Source organism: Macaca nemestrina, chromosome 9 (genome assembly GCF_043159975.1).
Source record: "Macaca nemestrina isolate mMacNem1 chromosome 9, mMacNem.hap1, whole genome shotgun sequence".
Taxonomy (NCBI): domain Eukaryota; kingdom Metazoa; phylum Chordata; class Mammalia; order Primates; family Cercopithecidae; genus Macaca; species Macaca nemestrina.
In genome coordinates, this window is record NC_092133.1 from 119,422,927 (window position 1) to 119,439,486 (window position 16,560).

The following is a 16,560-nucleotide window of genomic DNA, read 5'->3' on the forward strand; positions in this document are numbered from 1 at the left end:
TAAATAACATTCATAACAGCTAAGGAAGCATCTTTCATTCGGGATCAGATACCCTTTACATTTAAATTCTTCTTTTGCGATTTTAACTACAGTTGAATAATAGGAAGATAATTTTAGTGCTGTGTTATTTTGGCCATTAGTTTTAATTTATTGAGATGAAATATAGCCTTCCTATTTGTCACTGGGTTTTGCCATTTACTCCTTTTAATTTTGTGTATTGCTGAGCCCTGGAGGAGAGAGTATGAAGCTACAACTCTCTCTCTCTGTTCTTTTTTTTTTTTTTTTTTTTTTTAAGATAGGATCTCCCTATGTTATCCAGGCTGGTCTCGAACTCCTGGACTCAAGCAATCCTCCCGCCTCAGCCTCGCGAGTAACTGGGACTACAGGTGTGAACTACCATGCCCAGCAATGCTGCAACTTTTAAAGAAATGCAGTCACCTGAGGACCACTGAATTTCCTGGGCCTCCATGGAAAGGTGCTGAAGTGTCCACATATACCACCATCAGCAGAACTCCAACTTATACACAGTAGGTGCCCAATAAAGAGAGGGCAACTGGGAAGGACCTCCTTAGCAACAATAATTTTCCTTTGCAGGTGAAACAGCTCAACATGCAAGTGACTGGCACTCACCACAACTTCTTGATGATCCTCTCTTCCTCATGAAGATATTTTTGTCTCTCTTGCTCCACCAGGACGCGCTGTCGCTGCACAGGATCCTCCAGTCTCTTCATTGTTTCTATCACTTTGCCACTGATTTCCAGCTCGGCCTTCTTCATCATCGCCCTCAGCAGTTCCTGGTTCTGCAGCTGTGAACACAAAAAATCAACTTCAGTGGGCGCTGCCTGCCTGAAATGGAGGTGAGTGAATGCCTTGAAGTCTTCAGAGCACTTTGGGTAGACAGCCCTGTGGCTGAATCTTTACTTATTTCAGTGAGAAAGGAAAGGGAGCAAAGACTGTACATACAGCTTCTTCCACCAACATCTGAATTTTGGCAGCCAACTGACAACCAGACTGCCTGCAAGACAAAGGATCCTTTTTCTACTCTGGTCAATGCATCACGGACAACAGGCATAAACTCTCATTGACGTATCTTTACAGGGAGCAGCACAGGGCACCTGCTTTGGAGCCAAGAAGACTTTGGGTCAAATCGCATACTCTCTCCCTAGCCCACTGTGAGACTTTGGGCCCATCACTTAGACTCCCTTGGTCTTTGTTTCCTTACCTCTAAGGATGGGGAATCCACTTTCCTTGGCCATTCTTGAGGGCTACATGAAATACCACATGGTATAGAACGGGAACTCAACACGTGGTGATTTGGCTATGAAATATATCGGTATCAGTTCAAAGAGGGTCCGTGTCCTTCTCATTCATATGATTCCACGTACCACGTACCACAAAATCACAGACCCTTAAAACATAGGACTTTAATGTTGGCAATGATAATGATTCTAGATGAGTCCAGGGTTCTTGGCAATTTATGAATTTCTCTAGATTGGAGGTAGGCTACCTGTATACAGAAGCTCACAATTTCCAAACAGTTCCCAGAACATTCTTGTTTCTCATCCCAGAGAATATAGGAGGTGGGAGCTTTATTCAGGCTTCACAAGAGTCTAGTTGAACACTTGAGTCCCTGGAGCAGGACAATTTTCTAACAGCAGATCCATCAAGTGAATTCACTCAATCAGCCTCCATAACAATAATGATATTATGCCTAGTATATCATCCCTAAAGTTCCACTGAAATATCATTTAACAAATTTCAATGGTTTCCTTTGTTTTCCGGTTTCATGAACTGGTTTATTGTCTCATGGGGGTGATGATGTCTTTGTCAACCGTCCATTATCTGTGTAAATTGAGGGGAAATGCAATCTGACCATGCCACCACCTGCTTAAAACCACATCATGCCTTCTGTTTTCTCTGAATAAAGACAAAACATTTCAACACAGGCCACAAGCAGAACCACCATTAGGTCCCAACGTCAGCGCTGCATGGTGACGAACTGGCCTCCGGGGAAAGAATGCCTGGGTTCAACTTCCAGTTTTACCACTTAGTAGATGTGTGACCATGGGCAAGCTATTAACCTCTGTGTCTATCCTAAAAAGGGGTAGTAATATCTCATAGCCCGTAGGTTGGTCATGGAGACTCGGTGAGACAATAAAATAAAGTGTCTGGCTCCAATCTAGACCTGAGCACATACCAGCCATTGCTATCAGGGAGCATGAACTAGTGGGTGGAGCCTGGCATTTTGTCTGGGAGGGAACCACATAGAAATATACCACTTTTGGTTACTTTCTCTACAGGACTCATGATCATGCTCTCATACCACTTTTGCTAATGTCTTTTTATCGCGGTCTTAAAAACTAGTCAGTCACTATTTTGCTAAAAGGCACCTTTTTTTTTTTTGTTTGTTTTTTTTTTGAGATGGAGTTTCACTCTTGTTGCCCAGGCTGGAGTGCAATGGCATGATCTCGGTTCACTGCAACCTCTGCCTCCTGGGTTCAAGCGATTCTCCTGCCTTGGCCTCCTGAGAAGCTGGGATTACAGGCATGCACCACCACACCCGGCTAATTTTGTATTTTTAGTAGAGACGGGGTTTCTCCATGTTGGTCAGGCTGGTCTCGAACTCCCGACCTCAGGTGATCCGCCCGCCTTGGCCTCCCAAAGTGCTGGGATTACAGGCAGGAGCCACCATGCAAGGCCAAAAAGCGCCATTTTTAGAGACTTTGTGCAGAGAACAACATCCTCCTATGCTCTCTCTGGCTACAGCCCATTCTCCAGGCACTGGGCAGACTGGTCCCTTGCCTTGTGGCTAATCTCCCTCCCTGCATGCACCTAGCACTCTGCTCCAATCATATATCATTTCAGTTCTTCATAGGGGCCAGTCTCCTTTTTTGTTTTTTGTTTTTCTGAGACAGAGTCTCACTCTGTCGCCCAGGTGGAGCACAGTGGTGTGATCGCAGCTCACTGCAACCTCCGCCAGACTCCTTTTTGCCAGGCCTTTGCACCTGCTATTCCCATCTCCCAGAATTCTGTTCCCCCCACCTGGTTAATTTCTGCCCTCCACAGAGTCTCTGGTACACTGTGTCTGGCATATTAGCAGAAAACTCAAAATACATCTGTTGAATGAATGAACTGAATGAATCAGTAACATTGATAAGAACAGGCAACAATGAAGAATCCAAAATTCTTCTCTAAATGGTTGAAACCTGCTGTGACCCATGGGCTCAGATAGGTGTTGGGATCAGCTCTTCCATGCCTTGTCTTGCTCTCACTGCATGGATGTGGCAGGGCTACAGGTCAGCACTGTTCATATCGGTCAATTAGCCACACGCAGCAACACCACGTACTATCAAGATGATTCGCTCAACTTCAGTCCCTGTGTCTAATCCCACAGAGCTCCTGCCTTTGAAGGGGAGGGGGAATGAGTGATGACAGGGATGTGAGGGGAAAATGAGTAGATAACTAAAGGGGTCTAAGAGTGACCAATGCCCGGATCCCAACTGAGAGATTCTCATTTTACCAGTCTGAGGTACTGTCTGGTTGCTGGGAATTTCTAAAACTCCTCAGATGATTTGATTTGCCACCAAGGATGATTTCATGGCCTAAGAAAAGGGCTTTTGAATAGACAGATGATGTCACTGTGCCATGGGCTATGGGGCACAGCAGGGCACCTAACCCTCCTGCCCAAATTTTAAAACGAGCTTACGTAAATCTGGGGTCTGGTTAGATAGTGGATATTAACACTGGATATCACGCTAGACATCGTTGGTGAAATATTTGAAATTCATAAAATTGAAAGGTGGGAAAAGTGAGGCCCTGAGAAGTTAAAGGACATGTTCAGGGTCTGCTTGGAAATTATAGAGCACAGTTAGAAATAGAACCAGGTCTTCTGAATTCAACTCATCAATTTCCCCAGCACCCCAAGTTGTTCTTCTAGCAAGGCAGGGAGCGTGCCATTCTGTTCACAGCTACAAGCCGTGTGTGGCACGTGGTAGGTACCCAATACATACGGTTGACACTTGAACAACACAGGTTAGAACTGCATGCGTGGGTCCACTTATATGTAGATTTCCTTCCTCTTCTGCCACCCCTGAGACAGCAAGACCAACCCCTTCTCTTCCTCAATCTATTCAATGAGAAGACGATGAGGATGAAGACCTTTATGATGATCTACTTCCACCTAATGAATAGTAAATATATTTTCCCTTCCTTATGATTTTCTTAATAACATTTTCTTTTCTTCAACTTACTTTATTGTCAGAATACAGTATGTATTTGAGACAGCAGACACGTGAAAAAAACAAACACAGTATACAATACCTACAACACACAAGACGTGTTAATCAACTATTATTGGTAAGGCTTCCACTCAGCAGTAGGCTATTAGTAGTTAAGTTTTGGGGAGCCAAAAGCTATGGATTTCTTACTGCGTGAGGGGTCAGCACCCCTAATCCCCCTGTTGTTCAAGGCACAACTGTATTTGCTTTATGAATGAATCGCAACATAATGTTTCTGAGAAGGATAAGAACATACTGGAAGAATACAACTGGGCATAATGTTTAAACGCAACTAGACTTACTCCACTAGAAGAGGAGAAGAGGGAAAGGCTCTGTTTCAATTCTAGGCTTTGTTATCCTCCTGTCTAGAAAGCGGGGCCTTACAGGTACTAAAGGGGGAAGCTGTCATAGCTCACTGGCTGGCATGTGGGCAATGAGGAGTGAGTTGTGAATGAACAGGGTCTACACAAGTTCTCTGTCTGCTTTCCCAGTCCCCCCACCCTCCCTGCCTGGAGTTCTTGCCACTGTCTCCAGGCTGCAGGACAGTTCCTGCTTATCTGAGCACAGTGTAAAAAAGTGCTACATATAGGATGTGGATCACCATCTTTCTCTAAATGCTTCAAGTCAATTAGTTAATGGAAACTCAAATTGTTAAGTTGGTTTTTGCTTAAGAGGTGATACCTGCATTTTAATAGTTAAAATCAATTGTCTTGAGGCACAAAGTTTACAAACAACAAAACGTATCCATCTTAAGTGCACAGTTCAATGAATTTTGACAAATGTATACACTGATGTAACCACTGCTGAAAAGACAGCTAAATATTTTATCACCCTAAAAAATTCCTTTGGGACCTTTTGCAATCAATCCCCAAACCCCAGCCCAAAAAACCACCAGTCTGCTTTCTGTCATATAGATGAGTTCTTTGTGTTCTAGAACGTTATAAAAATGGAATTATATAACATGTGCTCCTTTGTGTCCAGCTTCTTTTGTTCAGAATATTTTTTTCTGAGATCCAGCCCTGTTGCTGAGTTTTTCAGTGATTCATTCTTTTATTGCTGAGTGGCATTTCATTGTACAAATGGATATAACAAAATTTTAATATTTGTGTACAGTGACTTGATTCTTGTGATCTTGCTCAAGTCACTTATTTCTTTTCTTTTCTTTTTTTTTTTTTTTTGAGACGGAGTCTCGCTCTGTCGCCCAGGCTGTAGTGCAGTGGCACGATCTCGGCTCACTACAAGCTCCGCCTCCCGGGTTCACACCATTCTCCTGCCTCAGCCTCCTGAGTAGCTGGGACTACAGGCACCTGCCACCACACCCAGCTAATTTTTTTTTGTATTTTTAGTAGAGACGGGGTTTCACCATGTTGCCAGGGTGGTCTCGATCTCCTGACCTTGTGATCTGCCCGCCTTGGCCTCCCAAAGTGCTGAGATTACAGGCGTGAGCCACCGTGCCTGGCAAGTCACTTATTTCTAGTAGCATGTTTTGTAGATTCCATTTAATGCTACACGTATACAATCATGTCATTTGTGAGTAAAGCCAATTAGACATTTTACTTTTCCATTTGCGTGCCTCTCTTTCTTTTTCTAGCCATACTAAACTTGCTACAATCTTCAGTACAGTGTTAAACAGATGTGAGTGTAGGTTTCTTGGCCTTGTTCCTGATTTTTTGGGGAATGTGTTTAGTGTTTCACCATTAACTATGTTTTCTGTATGTCATTCACAAATGTTGTTTATCAAGGTAAGGAAGCTTCCTTCTACTTCCAGAGTGCTGTTTTTATCATTGATGCTAAATTTTGTTACGTGCTTTTTTCCGCATTTATTGAAATATGATTTTTCTGTTAATAAGGTCAAATACATTGATTTTTTTTTCATATTAAAACAGTCTTGCATTCCTGGAATAAAACCCCAGGATAATGTATTATCCTTTTTATATATTGCTGGATTCAGTTACTAATGTTTTCTTAAGGATTTGTTACATATATTTTCATGAGGGATATTGGTTTGTGGTTTTCTTGTCTTATAATATCTTTGTCTGGTTTTGCTCTTAGGGTAATGCAGGCTTCATAAAATGAGTTAGGAAGTATTCTCTGTTTTCTAAAAGAATTTCTTTCTTTCAATACTTTAAAGACGTCATTCCACTGTTGTGACTTGCCTTTTGTTTCTGATGAGAAGTTGGCATTAATTCTTAATTATGATTCCCTGTATGTAATGGGTTTTCTCTCCACCCCCAGCTGCTTTGAAGATTTTTCCATTTATCCCTGGTGTTTAGCAATTTGATTACCACGTGCTTTGGTGTAATTTCCATTGTGCTTACCATTCTAGGGGTTCATTGAGCTTTTTTGGTCTGTGGATTTACAGCTTTCATCAAATTTGGAAAAAATTCAGTCATTACCTTTTTGAATATTTTTCTCTTTCCACTTAAGCTTTTATTAATATTATCTCACTGGTCACTACATTTTAATTCATTTTCTTTAGTCTTTTGTGTCTCTATACTTCAGTTTGAACAGTTTCCATTGCTGTTTTCAGAATGACTGACATTTTGGACAGTGGTTAGTCTTCTGTTAAGCACATTTGGATATTGTTTTTCAACTCTTGAAAGCACCACTTGGGTATTTTTTATATCTTCCATTTCTTTCCTCATTATATTCATGTCTTCCTTTAAATCCCTGAGAATAATTATAATAGCTGTTTTGAAGTCCCTGTTGCTGATTTCATTATCCCTGCCACGTCTGGTCGATTTCTCTTGACAACTTTTCTTAAGGTTATAGGTCACATTTTTCAGCATCATCACATGTCTAGTAATTTTTGAGTGGATACTGGGCATGGAGCTTTCAATTTTGTTGTTTTCCTTTACAGATTTTGGATTTTCTCTGGTCGACAGTCCAGTTACTTGTGGATCAGCTTTGTCCTTTGAAGGCATTTTTAAAGCTGTTAGGTTAAATCTAGGGTAGTCTTTCCTCTGGGGCTAGTTAAGTGCTAAGACTGAAGCATAGTCCTTCTCCGAGCTCTACAAAATGCCCGGGTGCTCAACAAGGCCGCTTCACTTTTTGCTTTTCAAAACATGAACATCTCCCAGGCCTGTGTGAACTTCCGGAACTTTTTGACTTACAGCCCCCCACTTAGTCTTTGCCTGGCTGATCGGCTGCTTTCATACTGTACATGCTTGGCTTAGCATTCAATAACAGACCCATTTATTGATGTAGTTCTTTCTCTGCAGAGCTTTCTTGTATGTGGTACTCCAGTCCACCAATTCTAGCTGTTTCAGCTCTCTAAACTTTGGTCTTATCTCCTCAACTCACTGTCAGTGCCACACTTGGGTTTTTCCTTCCTGCACCAAGATTTGAAAAGTGCCTCCAGGCAGAAAGCTGCGTCAGTTGTAGGTTTTTTCCCCATTCTCCTAAGGATTACAGTCCTGTCTAATTTCTGAAAACATTTGTTTCATACATTTGCTTATTTTTCAGTTTTCTAGTTGTCAACAGTGGGTGGCAGGGGGCAAGTAGAGTTGCAGTTATTCCTCATAGCAGGAAATCTAATTTATTGAAAATGCCTTGACATTTTTATAAGCACTCTTAGACAGAAACAATGCTCTTGTCCATTAAAATTTTAATTGGACCAAATAAGTTATCCAAATCACTTCATGGAAAAACTAGAAAACTGCCTAAACCTAATTCCACCCACCTGAAAATGGGCCTATATCTCACATCCTCAGTTTTGATTTCTTAGGTAAAATCTAAGACTATCAGTCTTGCCAACAATGGATAATGTAATTGGACTGATTTTGCTGTCTAGCAGTGACATGAAACAGTGGTTATACCACGAATCAGAAAGTTTCAGGAGGAGAGCCAGACCTCAGAATGACTCCCGATCCCACCTGGATCCACTCCCTCAGGCTTCAGGGAACAAGACAAGGGATGCCTGGTCACAGCTATATAACCCGTGTTATTGGGGTACTGTCTCCCCATCTTAGAAAGCCTCTTGTTGTCTGAAGATCTGACTAGAGCTTGGTACATTGTAAGCAGCCTAATCGTCAAGCCCTGTACTCGTTCTGTTTATTCTTCTTGGCAGGGGAAGCAGGTCTGTTGCACATGGGAAACTCCAACATGCTTTTCTCGGGGATCTGCATTCCCATGACCATTGTTATGTACCTCAGAAGATAAATGAGACCCTGGCATATTTCCACGAGGCGCTATCTTATAAAAAGACACATTAAGGAAACTGTGTTGAATTTTATCATTTCAAATACAAGGGCTCTATGCACTACTATGTTTATTTTTTATGTTGATATTTTACCTTCTCCTTCTCTTGGAAAGAGATAGTAAATTCTCAGGAGTCCTACAAATGTAATGCTAAGTTCAGAACAACCCAGTTTTTTATTTATCAGGAAGCAGAACAAAGAGATTGGGTGCAAGGAAAAAATTGTGGGGATGCAAGAAGTTGGAGGTCTCCATTCTCTCTTTAGGCCAAGTCTTATCTGGCCTCCACAGAACCTGTACTATCTCTTCCAGAAGCTTCTCTCTCTCCTCAAGCGCCCACAAGGAGGGGCAGAAGTGCAGTCACTTCTGTGGATATGGGATGACTTTAGTAAAATCCAAGTAGTGTGGCATTCTGGGAAAAAGATGTTCATTATTTAGAAAAAGTGGACTTTTTTCAAAATGACGTCAGGAAAGGTAACAGGCAAATATAATCATCATTGGAGGAGAACATCTGTTAGGTACAAAACCTTGAGAAAATCCTTTCTCGTTGTTGCTAGCTAATTACAGACCCAACTGTTACTTGGGAATGGGAATAACATGCTATAAAGGTTCCGTAGAGCTCTCATATCAATTGTAGCTAGCAGAGAACATATTAGATTTGCCACTGGGAATGAGGTGCATTGTTTGAAGTCAAGGCTTTAAGTCCTTGGTAATAGTTGACTATCTCAACATTTCCAGGAGGTGTCTTGATGGACTAAGCATTCGTATTACCTGAGAGCAGGAGTTTTTACCCTGGAATGTTCTAGAGTCACCAGTGCCTAGCCTCCAGTCCATGCTAGTGAAGTCAGACTCTGGCCGTGGTGCCTGAGCACTGGCATTTCTGTTAAGAGTTTCAGGTAATTCTAATGAGTAGCCAGGATTGAGAACCTCTCTTGGACTGATAACTCCTGTGAAACTGGAGAGCAGAAGATAACATGGACAAGCTTTTAGTGGTTCCCTTGATCTTCTGCTTAGGTTCCCTTTGTCCCTTTGAAATCTACCCAACCCAATGTGTCTGCAACAAATTTCTGTTCCTGAGAATAATCCATCAATTTTGAAAATGAAATGCTCAAATAGGATATGCTCTACAGTCTAGGATTTTCCAGTGATTTAATTATCTAATTACTGGAGCTGGCTGCCAAGCACAAATGGTTTTATTCCGTTTCACTATTTTATAACACAGTTCAAAGAACATTTGAATTTCTAATTCAATTTTTGTTCTTTTGAGACTAGTCTAGTGTTTCGTATATCTCTAATGATAGCTCCATTATTGGACTTATAACCACTGTGGGACTGCTGTTCATTTGTGGTATATAATACTGCACATGTTGAAGGAGAATTGGTTCCGAGATAGCTTAATTATTCTAAACTGTTTTTGTCTTACGTAGACTCCCATGATTGAAAAGACAGAAGTTTGATGGGGAGGAAAGCTGAATGAGACCCAGGGAATACAAAGACAGAGGTAGAAACAGTAACAGCCAGGTTAGGAAACACCATACTTATTTTTCCCCGTGAGTCTGCACTTTAGAACTGCCCAACCTCCCAGGCTCAAAAGCACATTTGCTCACTGTTCTTTATTCCCAGAAAGCCAGAAAAGTTGAGTAGTTCTGGAACAACAAAGAAACTTGTGTGGTTAACACAGCATTCCCAGACCTTGACCAAAGACCTTCTTTGTTTAAGAAAACTGCTCTTTTTCACAAAGCTGCACAGTTCAAGGGTTGCGAGGAGAGACAAGTGTGGGAGATCCGTCCCAGCCGGCCACAGCACCAAACTACACCCGCCACTGATGGGGTGATGCTGTAGCTACAGACATCAAGATAGCCTTGGTATCAAATTCACCTCTAACGCCTGTGAAATTCCCAGGGGAAGTGTGGCATTTATGCTAAAGCAATTCCATCCCTGTCCCCAAACCGACAAATGCTCACTTTTGAGAGCAGTTAGGTATTTCCATACAAATGATATATATGTTTTTCTCATGGGGTGCAATGAGGAAGTAACAATTTCCAAACGGCCAGCAGATGGTGCCAAAAGGCAGGAGCAGTGAAAGAAGGGGCTTAACCTCCAGGAGCCCCAGGTAAGAAAGAACTTGGGAGCTGACGGGCCCCCTCTGAACTGCAATTGTGTCCTTTGGCCTGCAGAGTACTTAGTAATCGGTTTTTAATTACTTTCCAACATTTTAAAATGGTGGTAATTCATGTAAAACCTATGTCTCCAGATTCGCTTGAAATATTGAAATATCTAGAAACACTGGATACTAATTCTAAAGGTTAAGAGCCAGTTGGAACTGAGTGGCTACCAGCCTTTAAAGGGGCCAATTTACTGTGGTCTCTCCTCCGTTTCACTTACAATTGCTGCCTGGACACTGAAGACATGTAACTTTGTCACCCCTGACACAACCCAGCCCAACCTGTACACTTCATTTCATTGCAATGTGTCTTTAAAATTGCAAAGCAAGGAGAAGCTAATGCAAAGGATGGGACCATCACAGATGATGCGATTCAATAGGGTATGTAAATGAATTTGCATCAGATGTCCGAGGTATCTGGGATGTTGCCTAAGAGACAGAGTAGCCTTTGGAGATCTGAGCATTCGCTCTTCTAGCAACCCTCATGATCTATGCTGGGACCTAGGGGCAGGTCTCTCAAACCAGATGCCTTTCAGTGTGTTTTCTGGTAGGCAGAGGGCAAGGGGAAATTGTTTTCTTAGCCTTCATTAGGTGGTTAAACAACATAGGGCTCGTGCCATCGCTGTGTTGAACAAGAACTGTGATTGGAAGCCTTTTTCCTATTAGAGGAAAGGGCTCAGGAGGTTGCATCCCCATGGCTGCTCCAGGATCCTGGATACATTTATCTTTTTTTTTTTTTTTTTTGAGACATAGTCTCAGTCTACTGCCCAGGCTGGAGTGCAGTGGTTGCTATCCTGGCTCACTGCAACCTCCGCCTCCCATGTTCAAGTGATTCTCGTGCCTCAACCTCCCCAGTAGCTGGGATTATAGGAACACACCACCAGGCCCTGCTAATTTTTGTATTTTTAGTAGAAATGGGGTTTCACCATGTTGGCCAGGCTGGTCTCGAAGTCCTGACCTCAAGTGATCCACCCGCCTCGGCCTTCCAAAGTGCTGAGATTACAGGCGTGAGCCACGACACCTGGCCGTATCTTCTCGCAACATTTGGATTATGAGCGTCCGGAAGTCAGGGAGGATGTCTGTATACAGCCTAGGCGAGCACTGTATCCTCAACACCTAACCTACCAGCCAGGCCAGGGAGGTGGGAAAAGGTGCACAGAGCAAATATGTGGTCTCATGCAGAGACGTACATCTCTACCTCCTTATTACCCAGGGCCAGGAGACAGCTTATTCTGCTTTGGCAGATTTATGGGATTTGTTGACCAAGATTCGTGACCTGAAGGGTCACTTACCCTGATTCCCGTAGAGTTCATACATTTCTTAACAATAGAAAAGAGCAAGGAAAGGATGGATCACAGTATCTGAATGAAATGCAGATGTTTTTCTTAACAAATCACCATGGTGGTTTTTTTTCCTTATGAATTCATCTTCTATTCTAAACTCATAGTTCTAAATACATCACAGATCCTTGCAAAAAAATGAAAAAAAAAAAAAAAAAAAAAGGCTTGGCTGACTATCCACCTTTGTGCCTGTTCAGTGTGGAGGAGGATGGAGCCTCCAGGCTGTCAGAAGGCAGCCTTCACTGGCTGTCGGCATGCTCCCTGGGGCCCCTCTCCTTTCAGCTCTTCTCCAAAAGCAAACGCCCCAGAGTCTGTTCCTGCGTAAAAGCACACATAGCTTAAAGAAGTGGCTATAGATTGACTGTAGTTGCAATGGAAGGCTCTAGACCTGGATAGCGTGTGTGAGAGAGGAAGCCACACTGTTACGGTTCTATATTTTCTAGGTCTCATGGAGCCCCTAGGAAAAGGAAGGTAGGAAGAGCTCAGGGCAACCGAGACAGAGGCTGCTGTGCATGAGGAATACCTGGAGCTGCCGCATCTGCTGGAGCTGGAGCCTGAGTTCCGCCACGCTCCGCCTCATCTCCAGCAGGCTCATGTGGATGGCCGAGGTGCCTGCAGGTGGAGGCTGGCTGGGAGGCACTGTGGACTCCAGAGCACTGAGCGTCTTCCCACCAGACACATGGGGAGTTCCTATGAGAAAAGTGCATCAGAGAACTCAGAAGGCCACAAAGGAAAGTCTAAGCTATGCATCCCATCCCAATGCAGATGACTGGTAGTTCTAAAAAGGCCCATTTCTCTCATTACAAAAAAAAAAAAATGCATATATATGAATCATGCAGTGTTATAGTATGCAGTGTGCAATAATCACATTCTAGAAGTTTAGTAAGAAAGTGCCATAGGAAGGCAGGCCACAGAGCTGTCTATGCTCCCATCTATCTATTGACTGATTGATCTATCAATTGATCAATCTTGTTTACGGTTTTTTTTTTCAATTTAATTTTTTTCTTTTCTTAACCTCTGGAAGAAGAGCCTGTTTAAACACACAGGTTTGCATAGAGAAAAGCTTAGAAGTGTATAAAAGTGTTAATTGTATCTCCAGCCATGGTATTCCAATATAAGTTTTTTGTTGTTGTTGCTGTTGTTGTTGTTTTTACTATTTTTTATTTTTGAGAACAGGGTCTCACTGTATCGCCCAGGCAGGTCTCAAACTCCTGGGCTCACACTATCCTCCTGCCTCTGCCTCCCTAAGAGCTAGGATTACAGGCATGAGCCACTGCACTCAGCCACTTTTTTGTATTTTTAAAATCTGCATACTGAATATCTGTAATTTTATAATAGAAAAAAACTGATTTTAAAATTCCGAGACCTAATATAGAGTGCTTATGTGACTATTTCCTGGATGGCAAATGTAACCTAAGGACATGCAACTTATTTCTGGGCAGAGATTCGGCCAATCGCCAAGCGGAGACTAGTAAGAACTGGGTACCGTCCCGAATCCCTTCAGATTTCCAAAATCAAAAGAAGGAGGGTGTCTGCACACAACTCCTTTAGTAAGAAAATAAGGCAAGATGCAAAAACCCTTCAGGAGAGGGCTCTAACAGCGACAATGTGATTCTATGGAACAGGTACCCGGAGAAGAGGCTGGGTCCATGTTACTAATAAACACACACATACCACACACACACAAACACACACACACACACACACACACACACACACACTTCGGCTCAGTTCCTTTTCCTGTAAAGGGTCAAGTGCAAGCTTTGTCGCAGGCCAGCTGGCCTTGCAGGACAGAGCACTGCGGCCACTTGCAGACCCTGGAGTGGCTGTAGTGTGGTAGTAGCCTGTCTTCCCATCATGGCTCAGCCATTTCGGGAACCTTTCCCTCTCCAGCACACACAACTCAACCAGGCCTCAGTGGAGCTCAAAGTGGCTCATGAGCCAGGAAGCTCCCTGCAACTATCCTCTTTCTTGCTTGGCCTTGGCGACACTGATGCTGCTGGAGCCCCATTCTCTTTATCCTTGAATGACCATCCAAATAGGGCCAATCTCCCAGCCCCTCTAATGGCCCTCTTGGGGAGGCAGCAGGGGAGCAGGCCAGAAGGCATTTTAAAGGACTGACAATGGAGCTCCAGGAGACCTGAAAGCAAGCTTTTCGTTATCTTTTTTCTTTTTTCTTTTTTGACACAGAGTCTCGCTCTGTCTTGACTAGGTTGGAGTGCAGTGGCTGCAATGGAGTGCAGTGGTGTGGTCTCAGCTCACTGCAGCCTCTGCCTCCTGGGTTCAAGCAATTCTCCTGTCTCAGCCTCCCGAGTAGCCGGGACTACAGGTGCGAACCAAGACAGCTGGCTAATTTTGTATTTTTAGTAGAGATGGGATTTCACAATGTTATCCAGGCTAGTCTCGAACTCCTGACCTCAGGTGATCCGTCTGCCTCAGTCTCCCAAAGTATAGGGATTACAGGCGTGAGCCACCATGCCCAGCCAACAACCAAATTCCTTTATGGAACCTACACTTATTTTTAAAGTATCTTCATCTATAACCTCTTAATCCACTATATTTGGTTCATGTAATAGCTCCATCATTCCCTGAAATGGCTCTTTATGTTCATTTCAGCGATCTTCTAGTTGTCACCCTGTGGACTCTCTCCTAGGCTGACATGACTTTGCTTCAATGTGACACTGAGCTTTGTCAGCCACTTCTTTTCAGTCACTTTGAAACTTTCCATCATCTTCTTCCCTTTCTGCTGCTCTGTCTTGGTCAATCTCTTTTCTAACTCCTTCCTCTGCCAACCTTTTAAGTCCTGACATGTTGTGTCGCTGGGTCCACTTCTCTTCTGGATGGACATGCTTTCTAGGGAGGTCACTTCTGCTACCACCTGCCAAGGTCTCCCGCACCCTCGTCTGCAGCACACAATTATCTTCAGATCCACATACCAATGCCTTCACGCCACTACTGAACTTTTCCATAAGTAAGTCAAATTCATTATTTCCACTCGTCTTCCCCAAACCTCTTTCTGTCTCTATGGGCCTAATTTTATTATATATATAATTTCTTTTTTTTTTTTTTTTTTGAGGCGGAGTCTGGCTCTGTCGCCCAGGCTGGAGTGCAGTGGCTGGATCTCAGCTCACTGCAAGCTCCGCCTCCCGGGTTTACGCCGTTCTCCCGCCTCAGCCTCCGGAGTAGCTGGGACTACAGGCACCCGCCACCTCACCCGGCTAGTTTTTTGTATTTCTTAGTAGAGATGGGGTTTCACAGTATTAGCCAGGATGGTCTCGATCTCCTGACCTCGTGATCCGCCCGTCTCGGCCTCCCAAAGTGCTGGGATTACAGGCTTGAGCCACCGCGCCCAGCCTATATATATAATTTCAATAGCTTTTGAGGAACAAGTAGTTTTTGGATAGATGGATGAATTGTATAGTGGTGAAATCTGAGATTTTAGTGCACCCATCACCCGAGTAGTGTATCTTTTATCCAATTTATAGTTTTTTATCCCTCACCCCCTCCCATCCTGCCTGCTTCTGAGTCTTCAATGTCCATTATAATAAGGGCCTAACTTTAGCCAGTGGTACCACTATCTACTCAATTATCAGCCAGGCAGGCTGTCACTTTTTTTTTTTTTGGAGACAAGGTCTTGCTCTGTCACTCAGGCTGGAGTGCAGTGGCTTGATCTCGGCTCACTGCAGCCTTGACCTATTCAGGCTTAAGCAATCCTCCCACCTCAGCCTCCCAAGTATGTGGGACTATAAACGTGTACCACCATGCTAATTTTTTGTAGAGACAGGGTCTTGCAATGTTGCCCAGGCTGGTCTCAAACTCCTGGTCTCAAGCAATCCTCCCACTTTAGCCTTCCAAGGTCCTGAGATTACAGGCATGAGGCACCATGCCTGACCTGGCTATCATTCTTACTAACTGTGTGGCTTTGGATAACTAACCTAACCTCCCTGAGCTTCTGTCTCCTTTCATGTAAAATATGGGTAATGACATCTTCCTTATAGGGTTTTGTGTGTTAAATGATTGAATGCGCAGTATAAAAATCTTTGAGATGGGAGGTTCCATCTGTTCTCTCTCCACAGTAAACTACACATTCCTTAAGTAGCCAGGAAGTCTAGGTTTTCCTTTACTCTTGGCCAGATGAGTTCCTTGACTTCTATATAATTCCGTTTACTTGTCTACAGAACAGGGATAATACTTGTCTTGTAGCTTACTTCCTAGGATTCTGGAAGAATTATTCTATTTTGTGCACTATACAAGGCTGCTATGGCAACGAAGCCCCTGTGGACGATATCTCGCCCTGATACGTTAGAGTGAGAAAGTCCAAACTAGCAGAGACGTGGGGAGTGAGCCCACGTGCACATCGCCAGTGGCATTGCAAATCAGCTCGGCCATTCAGAAGAGAAAACTAGCAGCATGTCACCATTGCCACTGAACTGTCCCTTTGGATTCACTGATTCCACTTTGGGAAATATATCTGAGGAAATGGCACTGGCTCCTTTCCCCACATTTGAAAAGAAATTGACAAGAGGTTTTAGAACAAAGAAATGAAACCACCTATAGATCTTTAAAGGGACTGAGGAATCTA

At 43.3% G+C, this 16,560-nt stretch overlaps 1 protein-coding gene across 29 annotated transcripts in view; it reads right to left on the bottom strand.

Moving 5' to 3' along the window:
• LOC105480028 (KIAA1217 ortholog) overlaps nucleotides 1-16,560 on the bottom strand; it is a 910,528-nt gene that overhangs the window by 33,150 nt on the left and 860,818 nt on the right. For all 29 annotated transcript variants that reach the window (XM_071070358.1, XM_071070357.1, XM_071070374.1 and 26 more), the window contains 2 exons: nucleotides 12,502-12,668; nucleotides 631-806 (listed from right to left, as the gene is read on the bottom strand). In XM_071070358.1, the coding sequence (XP_070926459.1) occupies nucleotides 631-806; nucleotides 12,502-12,668 (343 nt within the window). The remainder of the gene's footprint in view (nucleotides 1-630; nucleotides 807-12,501; nucleotides 12,669-16,560) is intronic.